Below are 24,575 nucleotides of genomic sequence, written 5' to 3' on the forward strand. Positions count from 1 at the left end.
AAATATTATGCAATTCAGTGTACTTTCTGTTGTGCTCTTTGCGATATGTATTGCCAGAAAGCAATTTTACAAAGTCAAGAAGTGCAAGACACGGATGATAAATATCATTCCGATAAAGCAATGTAAGGTTATTTCGAAAGTGAAATATTCACCACAATCTTTGTGCATTTTAGTGAGTACATTTTGAATTTATGTCTGCACAGGAAAAATATTCTCACAATATTCAGAGCTGCATGTAAGACATAAGTTCATTGAAACAAATGTATCAAAACCAAAATCTCCAACATGAATTAATTTACATATGAAAATTAATTTTGATTTCATGAAGTGTTTATAATTTTTAAACAGTTCTGGTAAATGTATTTCAGTTTTAAAAATAATCTCCTTACATCCCTAATCGATCTGTTAATAGTAGATCCCCAGAATAACATGACATGCAAACATAACACACTAAAAACACCTTCCAGTTTTAATAGGTGTTATTTCACATGCATATTGAGCCGTTTTTCACATGAAAAGGAATAGTTCAGTTTTTAATCCCCATTTTATAGCCCCACTAGAAGATCAGGGAGGAAGTACTAAGAAAATACACTTTTCTCTACAGCTACAGGGTATTAAAAGGGTTACATAATACATGGTAAATTAAATACTAAGAGAATACACTTCCTTTTTCATTTGAGTCCTGTGAGCATATAAAATGGATATGTTATATGTGAGATAAAGAAATAAACGGACTTGAAAACAAACGCTTTAAATTCAATTTAGGCATGCAAGGACACACTTTACCTATCAACGCACACACACACACACACACACACACACACACACACACACACACACACACACACAATATGAATAGGCTTATCTAGTATTGGATCATGGAGATAACATTGGCTCTGCATTATTTTATTCTTTTGTGGTTAGTTTCCATTCCCATCATGCACGGAAAGCATGTTTACTGGTCACGGCAGTCTCTTTTTGATCTGACAGCTGCTTATGGTCTCTCACCTGAGTCGCTATAGCCCGGGCTTTCAAATGCACTCTCACTTTCAGCCCACGTCTTGTGGAAATTTTTCAGCAGTTCTTCAGCAGAGGCCTCAGGTGATGTCTTCACTTCCGGAGCTTTTTTCTTCACTGCATCGGCGTAAGAGAATGGAGGGCATTGTGCGAAAACGCTTTCCGAATGCTTTGATATGGTCGTGGAGCTCCTTGTTCCACTCATCTTCATGCCAAATTCATCGACAGTGCAGTAATTCCTCGTGATGGTTTGTGTCTCTGAAAAGCCGGTTGGATCAACTGATTTCTCCAGTGTTACTTCTTTGCACAAGGGCGGGGGGGAGCCCTGCTGTTGCAAGGACTGTTGAAGCTCATGCTTTGAATCATCAGAAACAATTTTATTTGCTCCTGACACGTGCTCCTCCTGTTTGTTTTGTTGTTCATTGATAGAGGAACTTTGCTCACCCATTTCAAAAACACTTTTAATAATCTTCATGTCATAAGCTGCTGTACTCTCTTGTTGATTTGCTTTCTTTCTTCTGTTTGGCTCTGGCCCTTCAAGCCTTTCTGGGATGCCGGCATACACTTTCTTGGTGTGAACCTTTTCCTCAGGCATCTCAAATTTGTTAGCTAGTGCAGACAAGTCAACCTTGGTCTGAGGCTCTTTCTCTTTCTCTGGCACTTCGGTATCAGCATGCTGCATGTGCAGCCCTGTATGTTCAATACGGTCCTTTTGAACTAATGTTTTATTTTCTTCAACCTTCTGAGCCCCTTCAAAGAACTCTCGCATTTCTTGGACTGATGCTGTCACACTTTCTGAGACAGCAGCTCCTGAGGACTTCATGTCTTTTTGCTCCTCCAGAAACCTGGCTTCCTCGGCAGGTGTAGAATCAATTTTAATCTGTCGATGAAATGTGGCTGGAGTTTCCACAATCTCAGACTTCTTTCCTTTGAGTGGCAGGGGCCGTGGCACAGGATCAGGTGATGGTCCGCGAGAGAGTTTAGCTGTCGTTTCTCTGAGCCTTGTCAGGCTGTCGGCTCTACCTAGAGTGGGAGATGGAGAGGCTCTGCTTAAGCGAGGTGTGGGTGTTTCAGACCACCGCGGTGGAGGAGTAGGTGGCATGGGTGGGGGTGATGGCACTACTCTCTGTGGTGAGTCAGTCCTTCTTATGGACTCGATGGTGATGAATGTGGGCGAAGGTGAGCGCATTCTTAATGATGGTGATGGCGCTCTGGGATCAGAAGATTTGAGGCTCTTCTGTTGTTGTTTGCGGCTTTTGTGAGTGGCTTTTTTCTCTTCTACTGCTTTCTTTTGTGTTTCGACCTTTGTGGAGCCAATGGTGATCTTTGAAATTCTTTGTGTAGCTATGCCTGAAACCAATTTTTCGAATGTAGCCTCACAGTCATGCTTTTCAACAGTTTCAGCATCTCCTTCTAAATGCATTAGCTTGGCTTGAATTAAGTTTTGTACCTGAGTAATTACTTCTTTGACTTTCAGAATGTTGCCGCCTTCTAAATCTTCTTCCAAATCATGCCTATCCATCGGACCAAAAATCCACTCCGGAAGCTCACTCAGCAGGGTCTTCACAGACTTGTAGTCCACTTTTCCTTCACCTTCTTGTAACGCGATGGTGTTAGCTAGCCACCTGCGAGCTTCTGCACATTGTTGTGTGGTTTCCCTGTTCTCTGCTGCGGTTTCATCAGCATTCCCTTGTGCTGGTTTCCCTGTCACATGTAACGGAACATTTCTGCTTTTATCTTTCGATATGTCTGGAACTGTCTGGCTGCCTGCCTCTCCTTTGTTTTTCGGAGAAACCATGGCCTGCTTTTGAGGCTTGGCAGTGGCACCCTGTGTGTGCAAACTCTGCTGAACTTTACCCCTTGTGCTGTTGACCTCAGAGCATTCTCCCTGAATGATTCTCTGTGTCTGCACCACAGCGATTTCCTCATGTGTCTGGCCAGATGTCAGGGCTAGATGTTTTGCCTCCGAGGAGGGGGCAGGTTCAATAGCTGTGGTATTATTTTGTGCTTGGCCCTGAGCATGTTCAGCTGCCTCTTTATCTTTCTTGGGTTTAGTTCTCCGTTTCTTCTTTGGTGTGGCTTGGGCCTCCTCAGTCTCCTTTTGCTTGGCCTGTTTTTCCACTTTAGTCTCAGCCTCTGCGAGTTTTCGTTCTCTGCTCTCCTTCACCTTGACACTCTCGTGTTCCACCTTCACACTTTGAGCTGGATGCATGGGCTGTTTTTCTGTGACCTCTTCTTTACCGTTCTTGCTGCCTTTCTTTGTCTTATGACTGTCAGCTTTCTGGGATTTTTGCTCAGCTTCCTTGATTTTGCTGTCTGTGTTTACCTTTGCCCGAACAGGTGGATTTTTTTCTTGTGCTTTGTTTTTGCAGATATCAATGTTCTTCAGTTCTTCCGCCTTGGGCTTTTCTGTCACTAGAGTACTTGCAGTGTCTTGTTTATCAGCATCCATCTTAATTTCACTTGTCAGTGAGTCATTTTCAGAGATCATTTGATGACCTTTCCCACCACTGAATGACTGTATTTTGGCACTGTTGCTAATAATCATTTGTGAATGCATGGCAGAAGCAGATGTCACCTGATGAAAACTTGTTGTCATGGACCGATACTTTTTCTTCTTTTTCGATGTGGTTGATGTGGTCTGCTGCTGACATGACGTGGCTTTACACGGCTGATTAGAGATATTGCCCTTAACGGAGGAAATGATGTCAAATTCTGAAGGAGATTTCTCATTTGTAGAGGAGATCAAAGGCTTCCTTGCCGTAACATCTGAGAGAATGACTCTCTTAGATGAATCATATGATTCTGTATCTGATTTGACTCGGGACACGGTTTGTTCAGCTTTCTCTTCAGTGAAGTGTACTGATATGCCCTGCTCAGATTGTGTTGTGTTCTTGCCATCTGAGGAAATCATTTCAAGTGCTGATCTGACTGACTCATGCATGTGAATTTCAAAGGCTGGGGAGCTGGGCGGCGTGTAGCTCTCCTCTTGTTGCTGTCTGAATTTCTGCTCCGCTTTTATTAATGGAGTTTTGAATTTACTTATTGGGGATTTGCTCGGCAGTGGGGAGGCTGGTGGAGTGAGACTCACAGGAGCAAAGTTTTTCTTGGGGGGCCGTGGAGACTCGGGTGGCTGCATCGCAATATCAGGCGTGATCTCTGAAGAGATCGGAGCGTTCGAATCCGATCGGCTCTGCTCCTTGCTGATTTTCTCCACCGTTTTGTGACTTGATGTCACTCGCACGGTCGCTTGGGCCTGCATATCTGTTGTGTTAAACTGCATGGCTGGCTCCAGCTTTGGCACTTTACATAGAGCTGGGGCTTTGACAGGTTTCACCGTGAGCTTGGTAGGCTTGGCTGGTACCGTATAGGGAATGAGGTCTAACTCTTGCTGAGAGGGTGGAGGAGGAAGGAATTCTTGCCCAGCTGCAGGCCCTGGGGGAGGCGACGGAGGGGGTGGAGGAGGTAAATGATCCAGATCAGACTTCAGCGCGTCACTGAGAGATGGAGGAGGGGTGGGTGGAGGAGGAAGGTCATTGTCACCCCTCGTGAGAGGAGGAGGCGTAGTAAGGAAAAGACTGTCATAATCCGGAGGAGGAGATGGAGGGAGGGGAGAGTCAGACTCTGGTAACTGCGGTGCTGATGGCGATAGTGCTGCACAGACCTCCTGCTGTACGTCTTTGGTTTTATCTAAGCTGATCATCCCTGTATGGCCTGAGTTGAGGTTGCGGAATTCCGTCTTTAGAGTTTTAACTCCGTGGGTCTGTACTATGGTATTGTGTTCGAGTATGGTGGTCTTTGATGTCTGCCTGTTTGTTGTGGTTTGATCTACAAGTGTGTTTTTCTCCAAAGAAGTGGATCCACTTTGCATTGATTTATTGCCTACAAGCTTTTGTACGTGCCTCTTTGCCTCACTGCTTTTGCTGAGATTTTTCACAGCAGCAGCAAGTCTCTGCGCCTGGATCTCTTGCTGAGAGGAAGATGGAGTTTTAACTTTGGAAACCTTAACCCTTCTTATTGGTTCTCTCCTGGGGACCTTTGGGCTTGCTCGTTGTGCTGTTTCTAGCAAGCATTTTATTGTACCTTTAACATCCCCTTTTATCACTTCCTCTTTCTCGGACTGAACCTGTTCTTGTGACTCATATAGTGATTTGATTGACAGTTTCACATCACCCTCTGTGCTGGCCCTGCGTTGCATTCTGGGTGATGAAGGGGTCTCCAGCAAAAGCTGAATTGTTCCTTTCACATCTCCTTGAACTGCAATCTCTTGCTGGTAAGCCTTTCTTTCATTAGAAGCCTCTTGCAGATTCTGCAAAGCTGTATGAATGTCTCCCCTCACAATCTCTTCTTTCTCCATTTCTTTGACTGCTTGTTTGGCTTCTTCTAGAGATTTTAATGTACCTTTGATGTCACCTGAAACTAAATCTTCAATAACAATTTCAACTTTGGTGGTAGCTGAGTCTTTCAGTGATTTCAGCGCTCCTTTGATATCGCCGGGGACGATTTTGGGTTTTTCCACCTCTTTAGGTTGCTTTTGAGCTTCCTCAAGAGACTTGAGGGCAGTGGGTATGTCACCTTTTACAACCTCCTCTTTCTCTAGAACAACTGACTGATTTATGGACTGTGACAGAGAATCCAGAGTGGCTCTTAAATCGCCTCCCACTATCTCCTCTTTGTGGAGATGCTCAAATAAGACAGGGGGCTCTGTCATGAAAACCTTCACCGTGTTATAAACATCACCAGGCACAATATCTTCCTTGTCCACTAGGCGACAGATTTGAGCCTGATTACACGTAAGGCTTAGTTTTGTTCCTTTAATATCACCCCCAACAATTTCCTCCTTTTCTAGGTTACCTGACTCATCTTCACCTGGCTCTACTTGGATCTGTTTAAGGTAGTCCAGAGCCCCTGACTCAATACACGTTGAATAAAAGCTCACTTTTCCCTTTTCAGTGTCATCCACCTTAATTTTTGCCATCTCTTCCACGTCTCGTGTAGGATTGTATAGTTTTTGAGGACAACCTTTTACATGGCCTCTGATTACATCTTCTTTTCCTGTTGTGGCGTCCTCTTTTTCATTGAAAAGGGAATATATAGTCATGCGGACGTCTCCTTTCTCATCTTCCTGAATGAGAATGCCGTGCTTCCCCAAACTCTTCTCCTCCAGCAGGTTGTTTATGGCTTCCTGAACGTCGCCTCCAATAATTTCCTCTTTCTCCACATTGGTGGCAGGCTGCTGATGGAGTAGCTGTTGGACCGTGTTGCTAATATTACCCCTCTCCTCGGCATCTATAACAATCCCTTTTTCTTTTGTATCTCGTCTGTTCAGGAGGTTCATCATGATGTTCTGCAGATCCCCTTTGATAATTTCTTCTTTCTGAATCTTTGGCGCTTCTTTATTCATGAGATTGTACTTAGCCATGCGCACGTCCCCAACTTCATCAGTCTCTATAATGATCCCTGTGGACTCCACCATTTTCTGACTGTATAGCTCATCAAGGGTTCCTTTTATACTTTTACCTATAATTTCCATTTTCTCTATATTGCTCTCACTGAATTCAGAAATTGGAGTGGTTTCGAACAGCCAGGTTGTTGTTTTCACATCTGCCTTGGGTATTTCTTCACGGACAATCTCCCTACTCTCCCCATTCTCTTTGATGTGATCGAGTGGATTTTTCTCGAACAACCACACGGACTGTTTTACATCTCCCTTCACCCGTTCTTGCATAATGACTTTTTCCATCTCATCTTCTGAGTTATCACCATGGATCTGATCAATGGTGTGAGTCTCAAACATCCATTTGGCTGCCTTCACGTCTCCTTTATGAATCTCACTCATGCTCACAGTGCGAATTAACTTATGTGACATCAAGTCAGACTCAAAATGCTGTTTGTTTGCCTTGACGTCACCACCTTTGATGTCTTCAACAGTTCTGAGAGATATTTTGATGTCATCGGCTATCATGTCAAGAGGTTGGGTTTCGAATCTCCACCTAGCAGAACTGACATCACCTTTTTGAATATCCTCCTCAGTAACAGCTTTTATAATATATACCTCATCAGTCTCTTTAATGGAATCAAGAGGCTTAGTTTCAAATAACCACCGGGCACCCACCACATCCCCTTTGAGTACCTCTTCCTTAGTGAGTGTGGTAACTTCATGGTAATGTCCATCCTTGTCCTGAATGGCATAAAGTGGCAAAGTTTCAAACATCATGGCATAATTTTTAACATCTCCTTTCTCGTCTTCCTCACAGATGATTTTCTGTGTCTCTGACACAGAGGAGACCTCCTGGATTTTATCTAATGAACAGGTCTCAAAAATAAACCGGCCTTTATCAACATCGCCTCCTTGGACATCTGTCACGGTGCGCACCCCCTTTAGTTCATTTGCGTCCTGACAGATCACGTCTATCGGCTGGTTTTCGAAGAGCCATTTACAATTTCCTACATTTCCTTTTTGGATGTCCTGAGCTTGCGCGGTCTTCAGCTGGTGCATGAACTCCTCTGAGGTCGAGGTCATGACATCCGAGGCCTGGGTCTCAAATATGTATTTCATTCGAGATACGTCTCCAGACTGGACATCAATCTCGGTCACCCGCTTAAAAGCATGTCCCTCTTTCCCAGCGATGCTGTCAAGATTCTCCGTCTCAAAAAGAAAGCAGGCCATGCGAACGTCTTTTCCCTGAATGTCTTCCTGCTGTACAGTGCAGGCTTTCAGAACTGCTTCTGACTCATCTCGGATGGCATCAAGAGCCTGGGTCTCAAAGAGCCAGGTGCAGGTTTTCACATCACCTTTATGAACTTCATTAGCATCGTTTTCATTCTTGATATCAGCCTTATCATATAGCACATCCATCGGCTTGGTCTCGAATAGCCACTTACAGGTTTGAACATCGCCCTTTACTATTTCAGTCATCTCTTTAGCTATGTACGCTTCATCTTCAATATTGCTGAAGTATTTGATGGCATCTAAAGGCTGTGTTTCGAAAAGCCATTTGGCTGTTTTGACATCACCTGCCTCAACCTCTTGCTGTGTGATGCCCTTAATGACTTGGAATTTGGTTATACTTTCATCAAACTGGTCAATAGGGCAGGTTTCAAACATCCATTTATAGCTTTTAACGTCTCCTTTCACAATCTCTTCATGGCGCACAGTTTTCAATTCATGGTAGTGGCCTGAACTATCTTGCATAGCATACAATGGTGTTGATTCAAAAAGATCTTTATTTGATTTTACAGAGCCTTTGGTCACACCTTCAACTTGAATCCTTTGACTTTTATCATATCTTTCAAAGATTTGCTTGTAACTTGTTACATCTACCTTTTCAACATTCTCTATATCCACTGTTCTGCTTATTTCCTTTTTCTCCTCCCTGATTTGTTCTAAAGGCTGGCTCTCAAATACGCACTTCTGATGTTGAACGTCTCCCTTTTCCTCTTCAACTGTCACCGTTCTTTTAAGTTTGCCCACCTCTGCAAGTTCCTTCAACTCATCTTTTGGAGCACTTTCAAAAAAGTGTCTGGCAGATTGAACATCTCCTCCAATAATCTCCTCCGTGTTGACAGGTTTGGCATTTGAATCATCCTTTAAGGTGTCCATAGCCTGAGTCTCAAACACCCAACAGTTCCTGCGCACATCACCTTTGTAACTCTCTTCATCATTTTGTTCAATATTGACCATTTTAATCACTTCTTTCTTTTCCTCTCTGATATCTTCCAGTTTCTGGTTCTCAAATAACCATTTCTGATGCCTCACATCTCCTTTCTCCTCTTCAGACGCCACTGTTTTCTTCAGCCTGCCTGGTCCACCATCTTCGTTTTGAATGCTCTCTAGGGATTGATTCTCGAACTCCCATTTCTGGTGTCTTAGATCCCCCCTCTCTCCCTCTGCTGCCACTCTTTTTTTCAGCTTTCCCACCTCTGGCAGTTCTTTCGATTCATTTAATGGTGCAGTTTCAAACAGATGCCTAACAGACTGTACATCACCACCAATTATCTCCTCGGTGGCAGCTGGCCTGGAGTTTGAGTCATCTTTCAATGTGTCCATAGGCTGGGTCTCAAACACCATACAGTGTCTGCGAACATCAGCACCAAGAATCTCTTCTTTCTGTTGCCCCTGTATACTTTGCCATTCCTCATTTGTAGAGTCCAACTTTTTTGTCTCAAATAACCATCTTCCCCTTTTTACATCACCTTGCATGTAGTCTTCCATGGAAATACTAGAGATGAGTCTAAACTGAGAAAAATCTTGGTTAATCTTGTCAAGGGGCTGTGTCTCAAAAAGCCAGCGTGATGTTTTGACATCCCCTTTCTCTGTCTCTTCTCTGTGGACAGAGGTAATTTCCACCACTTCACCTGAGTGCTCCCTCAAGACACACTTACACTGAGTCTCAAACTGCCAGATGGTTATCTTCATATCAGCTTTGATCTCTTCCACGACAGACTTCAGATTCAAAAGATGCTTTTCATCCATGGTTTCGGCGTCACCTAGACAATCCATTTCCGGGTTTTCAAACATGTACCGCATAGATTTCACATTACCCCTGGTTATCGCTTGTGTGAATACAACCTCTTTGGTTTGCTCATCGTCACCATGCATCTTGTTCAGAGAATCCATCGGCTTTGTCTCAAACAACCAGGCAGCCGCACGAACACCTTTTTGGCCCGTTTCATTGTATGAAATCTTCTTCCCAGCATAACCGTTATCTACTCTTAACATATCCATAGGCTGAGTCTCGAACATCAAAGCAGTGCTCCTCACATCCCCTCCAGCTATGATTTCCTGCTGAACTATCCTTCTGCTGTCCTCCTCATCATCGGAGGAGTCTTTAATGCAGTCCAAAGGCCTGTTCTCGAACATCCAGCGCACGGACTGTACCTCCCCTCTCAGGATTTCATCCCATTCCAGATACTCCCTCTCCGGGCTCTGGTTAGGGCTGCTTCCACTGTGTTCAAAGTAGTACGCTGCCTCCTGCACATCCCCCACCATCATCTTGTGCTCATCCATCTCATTTACCTCATTATAGAGATCCCGCTCCAGGTCTTTCCTAACATCAGGGTGAATGTGTTTGCACAGGCGTTTCAGTTCAAGTAGTTCTCTCTGTTTAAAGTACTGGTCTTTGCTCTCGGTGTGTCTCATTGCACATGCCGGTTCAGGGGGCACTGGAAATCCGGTGTCCTCAGGCAGCTCCTCTAGTAAGTCCGGTGGTGGAGGGGGCAGGTAATCTGAATCGTCATCCTCGATTGCATGCACAGTGCCTGGGGTCTCTGTCTCAGCTCCTGTAGCTCCTGCTATGTCCTTTGATATATCAACTATCTCACCCTTGAAGTCATGGTGGTGTACGTTTACACCCGAAGCCCACTTAGAATGGTTGACGTCATGTTCAATCTTTATTGAGGAGCAAAAAAATTGAAGGTGTCATTCAGAACTCTGAGTCAACTTTTATCTTAACCAAAATGTTTGATCAGATGTGGCAATTATTTTTGAAAAGGACATCACTTGTTTAAAATTTCATGTTCAAACCTCATTAACTTATTTCAAAATCCCTTTTCAGATCTAAATCTCGATTTCGGTAATTGATACAGAGAGCATATTTATGAAAAAGTATGAAAATGTAAGGAAATGGAGCTATGAAGCCTTTTGCTGCTCTGAAGCTTGGTAACAACTGTACTCTTATACCACTCACGGCTCTGAAACAGAGACCACTACACAGTAAGGAATACATTCTCTGTAGGCTCATCAACAGAATGGACTGTGTAGTTATGCATTATGTCAAAGGCACAGCAGACTGTGGGGTGTAACCACTGTTAGCAACATTACCTTAATCTTCTTATGTGGAGCAGCTTCCTCAATTGTTTTCTCGAAGTGTTTCGCCAACTCTTTGGTTGAGAGTTTCGGGTAGTACTCCTCCTCTTCTGCAACTGTTTAGATAGCATACTTAAAATCTTCACTCTTCAGTAGAATGATTTAAAATGTAGAGCACTGCAGATAAAACAGGAGAGTGATGAATGTGATATTGGTGATATCTCACCCTGATGATTCTCAGCAGTGGAGGCTGCTCCCCAAGGACTACTCTCATCATGCGAATCCTGGGGGGAAAAGCACATGTAATTAGACAAATATAACCGTAATGCAAATGCATTGTGTAATGCAATGCCACTTTTTATACAGGAACTGTGTTTGCGCCGGAACGAAATGACCTTATTGTATGAACATTTAATTTAAAATATAATGCGGCTATATGCTTTATTTTTAAAGTATTGGTAGTGTTATAGATGGAATTATTGTTTCATCAAATAGGACAGATGTTGTGTAAATTTTGCTGGCACTATCTACTTCGAATGTGGCCAGAAGATGTTATTTCAAAACTAGCAAAGAGGAACCTTGAACATTAAAGAAATGTTTAAGCAGAAATGCATGCTGCTTAACACTCAAGTCTCCAAAGGGTTCCTCAAAAGTATTACGGACAGTCAGTGTTGAAGTACAGAATTCTCTCAAACATTAGGTGTCTCTTACATGTGCCATGACGGGATGGCAGAAGAAAAGAAAAAAAAGATATTACGGCTCTTGGAGTGCATCAGAGATGTAAATTAGAATGCTGTGATTGCCTGTGTAGCTTCATTATGCTGTCTGTGTGGGTGAGTCATTAGAGGGACTGCCTGAGGGTCATACGTACCCTTTCATCCTGCTGAGTTTCTCCTCCTCTCATTCCACTCCTCACCGATGGCACAGATGAGTTGGGCACCTCGTGGGCAATGGGAGAAGTGGTGTCCTAAGGTGAGGTGGAGGCACATATATGGAACACAAAGGGTTTACGGTACAACCTAATACTGCGTTCAAGTAGGCATAAAGCATGCATGCGCACCGCCACATATGCACAAACACTTACGTCCACGTCCTCTCGCAAAGCAACAATTATTCTATCTTGTTACATTGGTTATAACTCATATTCATCAAACACCTCTCGAAAAGCATCATTATCCTCTCACACCAACACACACGCACACACACTTATGCACACACACTCACTTACTCCATCTCTCTGTCACTCCCTTTCACCCTCTCTTTTTCTAAAACTGTCCACCTGCAGGAACCATATCACCCCTACTCACTCATGGATAATTGCAAGTTATTCCTGTTCTATCCATTATCATCAAGAACAATTAAGAAGCCCTTTTAAGAAGAGCCCCACTGCAGTAAGATCATGCTAATGTGAATGAATTCACCATTCCAGAGGACTCGGCCTCCACAGCTGGCTGCAGCGTGGATAAACGTCACCATTTGTGTCATGTGCTTTTCATAGTTTGAGGATTTGTGTTAGCAAAGTACATTTCCAGGCGTGGACGCCCTCTCGATTAAAGCCAGGCTCGTATCAAGCGCAGAGCACTGCACCAACAAGCCCAGCAGCTTGAGACATAGCACACGCTTTGGGTTATACATGGGTACCCCCTTGCTAATTGGTACCTCTTTACACAGACCAAAGCAAACAAGATGAGGTGGAGAACTGCAGCCATTTCAATCTAAACTCCCAGAGCACTTTAGCTATTGCTGGTAGTGTCAGCATCACACCAATCCCTCACTCCCCTTCAGCATTCAGCCTCATCTGGTCTCCACGATTGCGTTGAGGGAAATGGAGAACTTGGGAAGGGTGGACATAGATCCAAGCTGGAGTGGATCTGGATCGGCAGACTAGCTCAGGGTTGGCTCTGATGAATTACCATCTCTCTCTCTCTCTCTCTCTCTCTCTCTCTCAGTGCTAGTCATCTGCTCTTTCAATCAGTTAGCATTTTTGAAGTTAGCATCGGTGTGTGAGGTGCAACTTTGTGGAGGTGAAACTATTTAATTAGAGTTCATTTTAGAAAAATCTTAGTGTGAATAGAGTTTTAGTTAGCTTTAGGTTTAGAAGATAATATCAACAATGAAAATGTTTCTGTGTCATTGCTAGCAAGTTCTGCAATCCATGCAGTGCATGCATGCTATTAGGTAATGACTAAGCACCTGCCCAGATTTCTGTTTGTAGTGGTACTGTGTGACAGTTTGAGCAGAAGGGTTCTGTTCTCTCTCGAACTGTCTGCGAATACTGGCCAGACCTCCAGGCAGGGAGCAGACTTCAACCTCCTCCAGGACCTAATGAGACAGAAAACAGAGAGGGTGAGAGACAGAGAGAGTGAGAGAAAGGGAGAGAGAAACAGAGATTGCGAACAATGAAGACGGGGACAGACATAGACATGGAAACAGAGAGAAAAATAGAATAAGAGCACCTCAGCACAACCCATGAGCCATTCTGAACTTTAAGAGGGTCGGAACATCATATTCCAGGTGTGAATGCGTGAACACACTCACTTTGCCATTCATTATCCTTCCTTCACTGTTCCTCTGATGCCAGATGGAACCTCTTTATTCTATATTTGTAACCGAAACGGGGCGCCCCACACACACTGTTGCTCAGCCCGGTGGGAAACTGACCGGGAAAGGGCAAACAGCTGATCAGTGTGAAGAGTAACCTGTAGGGGGCAGAGGTACCCTGTCGTACTATATATTAAACTTGTTTTAGGTGTCCCATCAGGAGCGGGAAGGAGCAAGGTACTGGAGAGAAGTGTCAACTTTCTGTAGAGGTATTGCACTCCTCATGCTGGCCAGATGTGTTCACACTCCACTTCCAAACCCCTGACAACGCTAGTCACTCCAGCCACAATACTCATATCACGGCCTGCATACGGACCGCGCCGTGCCTGGCGAGGGACTGCTGAGTGCTGAGATCTCTGGCTTTGGCACATCATGTGCAAATGATGGCAGGGCCAACTAAATTTGCCCCAAAAGGTGTGGGGAGGCATTCCAGGCCGTAAAGCAAGGCTGCCAGATTCTGCACATTAACAAGGTTGTTGGCATTTTGGCCATGGACAGAGAGTCCAGCACCACACTTTTTTTGTAATAATTTGTTTTCGTTCTACATGTTGTAAATTATTTTTTCCCTCTGCACTCTCTCTCGCTCTCTCTCTCTCTCTCTCTCTCTCTCTCTGTCTGTCCCTTTGTCTTTTTTTTTCTCCTCGCAACAAAAGAAAAATCAAAAGCGCTTTTCTTTGTAGTGGGATTTGCGATGGCATCAATAACTGCTTAAATCAATGAGCCAGAAATTGCATCTGAATTTGAGAACAAAAGAACAGAACCGACATGAACCGAAATGTTGACCGTGAAACATACGGCTTTGCGACCGTGAGCTTATGCAAACATCGAAGATAAAACGGCACATTCAGGAGCGAACTGAACATTTGCATGGGTACACCAAATATTTAAAGTTCGTTCAAACGTTGACATCCTACATACTATTGGTATCCATGGACTTTAGTCACACATTAGACGGGATTTCAAAAAACCCTTTTTATTTTTAAATTGTAAGTTTTCAGATGAAGCTAAAAGTATTTACAAAAAACATCACAATATACAAAACTGCAAAAAGAATCAACAAAGTGAATTAGTCAGGGAAATGAAAGCCGTCTCTAAAGCAACAGAAAATTGTCTCCGAATGTTTCAGAATGAAATTCACTTTCCTTACATAATTTCAATTACATTTACAATTTCAATTACGATTACTTATTTATTTACTTTATTTAAACAATAACACATACAAGTAACATGTGATTATTATCCCATATCCAATTAAATATTATGCAATGTTTTTGTAGTTATTTATTTTAAGACATAATAAACACAAAATGGGAAGCGTCAGTGTGTTTGAGTGCGCGCGCACGCATGTGTGTGTATGTGTGTGTGAGAGCGTGCATGCATGTGTTTGTTTATGCACGTGAGCCCACCCTGCTGGAGAAACCTGCTGCATCCTGGGTAGAGCTTGCAGCCTGGTACATGACTGTGTGGTTCTTCAGAGGGAGGGGTTGTGGGTAATCTGTGTCTTTCTGCTGCCCTGCCCACTCCAGAGTCCCAGCCCCTGGGTACCACCACGCTGCCTGCAGCCACACACACACACACACACACACACACACACACACACACACACACACGCACATCAACAACGAATGGCACGCTTTGATGGACAGAAGCTAGTCAGAGAAAACAAATGCACAATGAAACATCATAACGCTCAGTGGAATTAAGACTTAATTATTTCAGAATTGGAGTTCCTAATGCCCTTCGCTGCATAGCCTGTTTCTCAACTCAGTGCATCTGTTCACATTTTATTGGTGATGTAGTTTTTGATTATAGTTATGTCCACACATAAATCTGCTATGCTTCTAAAGGTGGTAATTGTTTTTTTGTTTAACCACCTGAGACCAGGACTATGTTGGTATGTATGTTTGTTTGTTTGTTTTTTCTGCTTGCTATTTGTATCTACCTGACAACCGCACAAGCAAAAGCAGCATCTGAACAGGAAGTAATTTGTGAAAAAGTGATGTCCTTGTATGATATCATGCACTAAATGTCATATGAAACAATGAAATCTCGTGAAGTGGAAAGAAGAAGGGGAAAAAAGCTGAAAAAAATACACGAATGGAAGAAATGGCAAACTGCATATCAAATAGGCTGCTAATGACCACACAATGCAGTCACATAACATTCTGCACTCTGCACGCCGGAACGTTGCATAAGCACTCAATGAAAACAGGAGCCTCTTATTTTAAATAGAGCTGTAGCCCATACAAGGAGTTCATATTCTTAGAAACGGGGGTTGTTGTACTTGGGTTAGATACTTACCAAAGGTCACGGTTTGAGGTGTATGGCAAGTGCATGTTTACCTGGGCAACAGGCCACCAAAGTGTAGATGAGGGTAAACCTAGCTCAGGCAACAGTCTGTCTGTCTGTCATGTGTTACGGGATCACCTGCTGTCTGTGCACTGTTAGAGGATGAAGTCATTCCGTTACTCCATCCCTACTATACATAGCGAGCAGTGAAGCATTCGTACAGGATGGTGTCGGGGTGACAAGGAACCTCAATGAATCAAATCTTCCTCTTATGCTGGGACATAATTCAAACCAATTACGCACATGCATCAGCGGACACCCAATTAAACGTGGCAGAATATGGATTTATGTGTTGCTCCCTGTTGTAAAATGATATTAAAATAATGAGCAACTGGCGGTCTTGGTTTTTCCATACCTAAGGGGATGAACTCGCATATGTTTGTCTCTCTCTCTTTCTCTTTTACACACACAGGCACACACACACACACACACACACACACACACCATAACATTCTCATTACCTGAGGAGCACACACAGCATCTGAGCCTAGCCAGTTTGTTTGTTTATGTTTGTTCACTCACAGAACAAGAAAAATGCAACATTGGCACAAATGTGAGCCACATCACCAGCTAAGAGCTCTGACCCACTGAGTAATTACGTTACCTACAAATGACATTTGTTTCTGATCCGGAATGGCTGTAAAACAGAACACAGCTCTACAGCTCATGTAATTCTATTCTAATCATTCAGAGCAATGACATTAGGTCGAGAGTCTGCGTACAACACTGAGCTTATGCGGTTATGTTTTATCCCTCAGGTTGTGCATATTTTCCTCAAATTCCTCAAACAGTGGTGTAAAGAAATATTCAAATATATTTAACAGCTGCTAACAGTTGAAAAAAACCCTTTTTTCTAAAATAGAAAGGAATGAAAATGGTAATAAAGCTGTATTAGTGATATGCTGACAGAAATGCATAATCAGGTTGCTGCAATAATAATTAAAAATGCCACAGTATTTCTTTAGTCCTCAAGCATTAACTTTAAATAATTTTTTTGCACTCAGCGTTACAAAGTCATGACAATACCTTTGATCTGATTATACCAAAACACATCATTAGGAGCGCATATTACGTTCACTGTATGTTTTATACGGACTAACCAATTATTTACTAGCTTCCTCTGCATTTCAGACATTTATGGTCAGACTACACAGATTTCAAAAGCAGCTGGCAAAACCTTTAAAAGTCACACTATAAATATTAAGTAATTCACCCCATCAGAAACATTAATAACAGCAAATGAGGGTGTGTTCTCTCACAGACTGGACTTCATGAATATATTAGAACAAATGAGCCAAACCTCAGGATTTACCTATCAAGCTATAAATGTTCCATTCTTAAACTACTTAAAAATGACAATACATGCAGATATGGCCACTAATTACGATATGCCTGGCTGTCCCTATGCATGACACTGTTTCAGAACTACAAATAGTACTCGTAAAGGGGTCGTTTTGCATGACATAAATAAAAGGACTTGAAGAGTCCTTAAAAATATGCAGCACACCAAAATAAGTGGACAGTTCTTAAATACTGGCTGCACAGTGCTTGAATCATATGACATGCGGTCAGGGTGTCTTGCTGGTAGGATATGGCGTCTTGGGGCCCGTAGTGGTCTCTGTCCCTATTTTAGTTTTGCTGGCATGGGGGTTATGTTAGTATAAACCTATAAAGCTGTCAAGGAGGATAAGTGTAGGACATTGCCTGCCCTGAAATAAACATAATTAATGCTGCTTCCAGGCCTCACATGCCTTCAGACAGTACTGTGTGACTTGGGCATGGAGCTTTTTCTTCAATCATTGATAAAGGATCTTGGTGCATGCTGGTGGTTTGGTTTGCATTGCACATCGGTGCTACTGGTGGGTCTAGAGACATAAGCATGTGACCTGAAAAGGTCTGATGAATTGAAATGTGTCAACCATTCTGGCCTATCTTGTGACAGGTCATGTTCGGTTGAGAACTCACATTACAGCAAAGTGAAGCAATCTAGGCGCCATGAGCCCGCAAAAAATAAATCAACCTTATTTTAAACTGGCGTGGCCAGAAGGGTTGGGTTTCCTGACAGGAACGTTAGGGAGAACCAGTCAAAGGTGAAAACTGAAAGTCTGCTTAATTGAACTCCAGCTCATTTCGCTTCCTTACAGACCTCTGACTAAGTACAGCCACACTAAGTGGAAAGCATTTTTAAACCATGAAGGAAGCAGCTGTGTTTACAGTAATACAGCTCCAAACATCGCTAGAAAAATAAATACATTTTTAAAGGAAAAAATCTATCTGATGCTGTAATGGTTTCCACACTGAGACAGGCTAATGTTCAAATGTTATGATACAGATTTTGTACAGTAGTCTGGTGAAAAAAAGCCAGTCGGTGCATTACTGCCAAAATAACAGCACTTAAAGGTCAAAATGACAATGACAAAATGAATAAAGTGATTCCCAAAGCATGGATGGGCATATATATTCTTAGCAATGATGTAACTGATGACTCTGGAATCATCTCAAAGCCCATTTACACTACATGACCTACAAATGCCTGTATTCACTTTCACCACACTACATAACTCAATACTCCAATAATAATCTTAATAAGTTAATAATCTTAAACATAAGCAGAAGAAACAGGATGAGCCAGATTCCCACATACACATTCATGTGAAGCCCTAAGAATACAAGACTTAAAAGGTTTTTCAATGCCGAATCCCTCTAGCATTTTAATTGAATCCAAGACCAGATGTATTCCGACCGTTCTCAAGGTCGTAAAGGGGGTTTCCATCTTGTTATGCAAAACAGAGTCTGATCGAAAAGCACGTTACATTGTGAAAAGATTCCCAGTAAAAAAAATATATATATCTTAACAAGTAAAATGCAAAATGAATGTGTAGTGGCTGATCTGAATCGGAATTTGTTCACCAGGTTTTAAAAGTGCATCCACAGCTCTTTCGTGCCATTTGTCAGCCTACACTTTCCTACTCTCCTTGAGTACCAAGAATCAGAGGAATGCATGAGCTCTCTGACCTTTCCTGACCGAAGGAGGAGGCACTTGTATTACCAAACATCCCTCTTACGTGACTTCTACACGGAACACCTTCAGCAAAGTACTACTTGTTCTTGCTACCCTGAAAATAAAATTCCCTATTACACCATTTAAGGCCAAAACGCACATGGATCTTTCGGCCCCACTCACCGACGGCGCGTGATTGGTCAGAGAAGGACCTGTGGTAGAACTCCACAAATCGGGCGGTTAGTGCTGGTCCTGTCCTGCAGGTCGCCTGGCGGTCCTCCCGTGGTGGTGGAGACCAGCTCCTCCTGTGGCTTCGCTACGTCACCTCTGTCTGCTGGGCACTGAGGGACGGTGGGCTTTATTTCCAAAGCCTCCTCTCCCCTGCCCTCCCAGTGGCACGTAGCAGCACCAGGTCTTTTTTTAGAGGCCTTCATGCCTTCCTTGTTGAATCCCAGAAATCCGCTTCCCCAGACTTCCTGAGGCTTTTCGGGGGACCCTCCCTTTCTCTAATAAATCACTGTCCTGTATTTCATCATTAGAGATGATATCACGCTAGGGGCTATGTGGGGGAATCAGACAAATTATGGGTCAGTCTTACTGAAGACCCTGACTCTGGTTTCAGTAGGGGTCAGCTTTACTGAGTTTTCTGCACTATAAAAAAGCCAAAACTCTGAATCATGAAGCTTCAGGGCAGTTTTCTGATCATGTCATTGCTACTAGAGATACAGTCGAAGCAGCAAGTTGCCGATTAGTGATTCACCAGCACCGGTACTTATTTTTTCAGTCTCTTCATGTTCTACTAAATTATAGCCTACTATAAATTGCGATTCAAAGGAATTGGCATGCATGTTTATCTCTTTGCTCATGCCTTTAACACAGCAGAGAGGCCGGCATCATCTAAAGAGTTCTCTTATGTCTGCTGTCAGCAGTGACTCTCTGGTGTAACACCAAAACTCCCATAAAGCCAGGCAGCTCCAAACATGGCTCAAAGGTTAACCAGCCGGAATGCAGGGCATGGGGTGGCAGCCTGCCACCGGCCTGAGGGATGCCGAGCTTTTTGGCCTTTAGGCTGGGTCGCTGCGGCAACAGAGGGCCCAAGGCGGTTCACACGGTGCAGCTGAGAGAGCAACGGTTCTCCGATCAGCTTCAGCCGGAGGCCGGGACGCCCAGACTATCAGCCTCTGAAAGAGGGGCTTCAGTAATGAAGCAGGATCCAGCAGTCTGACACACTGGTAGATGGCACCGCCTCCTTACTCTTCTAGGCTCCTCCACAGCCAGTCACTTGTGCTGAGAAGAAGAAAAAAAAAGCCAGCCATGTCCCCACTCCACATCAACAGCAATACAAGGCATGCCTCAGAGCAAGATTCAAAACCGCCTGAATACCTTCTACCGCTACCACCTTAGGTACAATAGCAGGAGACAGGAACGGGGGAGACCGCAGCGAGAAAGGATGGCTGGAACACGGAACACTGCAGGCCGGGAACACGATAAAGCGAAGGAAAGGCGGAGGGACTGAGAAGGAGTGCATTAGACAGACACACGGTGCAGTCAGGAGGTAATTGGAATCTGACAGTGAATTATTTGTTGTTTTGGCTCTGCACTCCAAGAAATGAAACACTGACTTTGAGGGTAAAGTGCACAGTGTCAGCCTACATTTGAGGACATTTACATCTAGACTGGGGAACCATGTAGAAATCACACATCCTCATACATAGCCCTTTATGTAATTGGACAAATGAGCAGGAAACAAATTGCTATGGATGGTAGGTTTTTTTTTCTGCTGTTAATGACTAAAGTGTGCCAGTCATGGAAATCACTCTCTGCCAGGTCTGTAATGTTGTTCCTGGTGCCTTTCGTCTTGACTTTACTAGCTGAAGGATTGCTCAGTAGGGTTCAGAGCAGGGGACTGTCTTGGCAAGTCGAATAACATTGCACAGTTAGTCCTACAGTAATGGTTTTATTTTGAACCCTGCGTGCTGGAGTGCAGAGCTAAACCACTCTGTCACTCCCCAGTTACTAACTGAACCTTGCCGCGTAAGTTGATACAAAAGCTTTCAAATAGTAACGGTTAATCCCAGACATGCATATTCACGACAGCTCATGTCGTAACAATATCATCATTCAACGTGTCATAACCACCAGCCATTTAAAACGTACGCCGTATTTATAGGTCCCCAGACATTGTTTATGCAACAGGGCGCAATGCTTAACATACTCTGCTCCATCACCTCTTTTTGGGTGCATTTTTCTCTCTGCTTGTCACTGGCCTTTCATGGCTGAACAGTGAAGCGAAGGCATGGGGGAGGATCGGGAACTTGCCACCAGGCAGGCCTGTCAACTTCCTCTCCTTCCCTGTCTCCAAACAGCTGTCTCTCTTTAGCCCACTTACTGCGTTCTCCCCAACCGGACCCCCCGCCAGGTTCTCTTATTCCACTCCATATTTCCTTCACGGGGGCCTAGCAGCCAGGTCTGCCACGCCCACCCCCCGCCATTACGTAACGGCTGCAGACGTGCCAACTTTATCATGAAGGTGAAGAAGAGAGGGAGCTTTGCAGGAACACAACCGCCGCTCACAGAGAACGCCAAACTACTTCTTCATTTAAGCACCATAGTTTGCTTTATGAGTGCTTCATGTTTCTTTGATCCCTAACAGGGTTATTTCTTACACACACACACACACACACACACACACACACACATGCACAAACCATACAGACTGTTCAGACTGTGTCCTCTTCTGTAGGTCAAGGTTGCCAGAACTTTTACAGCAGATGAATCAGTAGTCTGTACCTTACGCTGCACTCTGTCACTTTGACATTATACAGCTCATAATTCACGCTCCCAGAGCTCTGGAGCTGCTGTGAGCCACATACATATTTGTGTTTAGTATTTCTCACCGGGAGCACAGGGCAACTGCTGCTGACAAACGCGCCAAGGTTTCACCTGCGTAATCTCACATCTTATTTTCAGAGGCCTGTGATTTGTCAACTGTCATCATAAATCCTCTAAAGGTGAATGGAACTAAACAGACAGGTGGGACAGACAGCTGGGGACATCCCCCTTCTGGAGTTCACCTGCCCTGGCTCCACCCTGCTGTGACTTTGGCTCTGCCCCCTGCATCTGGGTCTTTATTTATTTTTATTTGTATTTATTTATTTCCTACCTTTATAGCTCCTTTATAGGTCCTGCTCCTCCTGGGTTCCTTCTCTCCATGCTGAGTGTTTTCTGCATTTCTGCTGTTAGTCTGTTTCTGGGTGTGCTGAGAGTGGATGTAGCCACATTAGCCTTGACAGCCAGGGCTTTAAACCCCTGCTTCTGCCTTTGATTACTGCAATTGCTCAAATAAAATTACGACACATTGACGTCCTACCACCCCTGGTGCCTGCGTGTTACAGTGATAAGTACCAGGATCAGCTCGGCGTAAGCTGCCATCGAGGGGGACAGTGACTAAACTGATGGAAATCACTCGTATCTGTGTGTTACTTGTGAGTGATTTAGTCTTGCATAAGTCTGACACAGTGTTCGCATGCTTCTCAATCAGCCGTTGCATGTGCTCGCAAAATGACAAGGAACGTCTAATCGACATCAGCTGCCAGTCATTGTCAAGAGTACCACACAACAGAAGCCTTTCACAATAAAAGAGTCACAGTTTCACGTTTTCAGATATTATACAGTAAATTCCCGTCTATTTTATTATGGAATACAGACATGAATGCTTTTCAAATGAGCTCCTTCATCGACCAAGTTAGATGGGAAACAAAAGCACATCAAAACACAAATAATAGTTTCCACTTCTGCTCGAGCAAAGTGCACAGGAAAGTAAGTTAAAATCTACGTAAACATTTTATACTGTCATTTCAAATCAAGGGGATGAAAGGAGGAGAGCAGATTAAAAAGACAGAAGAAAGTCGATGAGATGGCGTATCCTTGCTTTTGTAATCACTCTCTTATGCCTATGTAGCATAATTAGACTTGCACTAACAAAAACACATTTGTCAGCCTAATATACGCAAGTAAATATGAGTTGTTTTACACTGGAAACTAATAGCGTCCTGACATATTAAAATTCCCCACAAATGTTTTTTTTTTCTTTCCATTATTCTTGTAATGGCAAAGTTTATCACTGTAACACAATAAAGATTGCAGAACTGTACTGACTTACTGTACTGGCTTACTGAATTTCAGCGCTTAGAGCCAAGCATCAAGGATTTTCTACATCTTTTTATGAGTGGAAGAAGAAGGCCAAGTTTCTTCAGCTTCCAACTTCTTATCACACAAAAAAGCTACGTCTATATTAAAAGAAAAAAACTGAAAAAAGAAAATAACGAAAGACTCTTTGTTCAAGGCAGAATGGATTTTGTGCACTTTTCTGCCATTTTCAAAAAGCAATAAAAGGAGTATGAAGATGTTTGCCAGTGCACAAAGATCAGGTACAAACTATGCACCTTTAAAATAACCCAAACATTGATTGTTAGAGTGAAGGTTGTATCTTGTACTTGACAACCGCTGCAATGGTGTGTGCCTTAAAGGCTGTAGGGCAATAACACACAACACAATCCTGATCAATTTGACTGTTGGGCGTTGTCAGGCGTTGAGCTGCCTGGACGCACAGTACAGTGGCGGTATCCTTTACTCTTTAAAATGAGAGGGACAAGCATTGATGGATAGATTTGGGGTGAAGCGCAAGGTTAGTGTCTGAGGTCAGAGATTTGGATCCAGTTAGATTTTTGTTCTTGGTCCATCAATAGTCCAGTCACTCATGTGCAGTGCTAATAAGCTGTAAGGGGGCAGTTTGGACTAACGGATGTATTAGCCGTCCCCTTAGTGTTCCGGCTACCTTTGGCCTGGACTCACACTGTCTCTCTTCTCCAGAGGACTCGAGTGTCCTCCAATGTCCTTTCTCCTACCCAGAAAGGTGCATTGCGAGACCACATTTTAAAGGCGCAGCGACACTTGCCCGCCAGCTCGACTGCTGGATTCCTCAGATACAGCCGCTAATAAAGGAGAAGTCTGTCTCTGCCAACGGGGTTTCAGCTCACTGCGTTCTACAGAAAAGAAAAAAAAAAAAAAAACAGAGATTGGGAAAGTTCTACCGAATGAGATTCCATTAATTCTGGAGAAATGAATCGCTGTTTAAGGGCTGGTTTCATTCTCAGCCCTGGCATGCCTGCCTGAATCATTTAAAAGTGCATAAGGAAAAGAGCATCAAGTTGTGCTGGAGCACTAATGGGGAGACTGGAGAAGCTCTCTTGGAACATGGCAGGCGAAATCACTGCACACCCCATACTGTAGACACACGCTCGATTTGACTGCTGCACAGACACACTGAAAGCCTGTCAAAGAGTGCTGGACTCATTATGCTCTATTCTCCAGTCCTGGCATTGTGTCAACAACCTCCTCTCTCCTCAGCCTGCTAAAATCTCAATCACAAAGCTATTAGTGACAGTGATGTGCACCAATGCTTCTTCACCCATCAGTCATGGGGGAGAGCAAGGATATATGATAATAGAGCTAAGCCTATAGGCTTGACTGTGACTGTAGAGTTCATGACTGCTCAAGGTGTCTAACAATTTGGGATGAAGGGTACCCTAAAGGTGAAAAAGTACAAATCAAGGTTAAAATTAGCTGATAATGTTAGTTTATGATATGTAATAATTTTACAATTGGCTAACATAACATGTTACTGTGACAAAAATGTAGCCTAGCTACTCTTAGGCTTAATGTTATGATCAGATTGCTCAAAAAGTTCTTAACTTTCTCTGCATAAGCACTCTAGGGGCCATTCTTAAGGGCCATTCA

The 24,575-nt window shown here is 43.5% G+C and overlaps 1 protein-coding gene across 2 annotated transcripts in view; it reads right to left on the reverse strand.

The window, feature by feature from the left end:
• The window catches only part of xirp2b (xin actin binding repeat containing 2b), a 28,712-nt gene that overhangs the window by 636 nt on the left and 3,501 nt on the right, over positions 1-24,575 (reverse strand). Inside the window, exons 1-7 of one of the 2 annotated variants that reach the window (XM_027014786.3) lie at positions 18,960-19,136; positions 14,833-14,982; positions 13,019-13,147; positions 11,697-11,792; positions 11,052-11,109; positions 10,841-10,941; positions 1,009-10,408 (exon numbers count right to left, since the gene is read on the reverse strand). In XM_027014786.3, coding sequence (XP_026870587.2) covers positions 1,009-10,408; positions 10,841-10,941; positions 11,052-11,109; positions 11,697-11,792; positions 13,019-13,147; positions 14,833-14,883 — 9,835 coding nt within the window. In that variant the 5' untranslated portion in view covers positions 14,884-14,982; positions 18,960-19,136. Of the gene's footprint in view, positions 1-1,008; positions 10,409-10,840; positions 10,942-11,051; positions 11,110-11,696; positions 11,793-13,018; positions 13,148-14,832; positions 14,983-18,959; positions 19,137-24,575 lie in introns of those variants that run through there. The other variant, XM_027014787.3, reaches the window with a different exon arrangement.

The sequence above is a fragment of the Electrophorus electricus genome, chromosome 4 (assembly GCF_041902795.1).
Source record: "Electrophorus electricus isolate QZ-2024a chromosome 4, ASM4190279v1, whole genome shotgun sequence".
NCBI lineage: Eukaryota > Metazoa > Chordata > Actinopteri > Gymnotiformes > Gymnotidae > Electrophorus > Electrophorus electricus.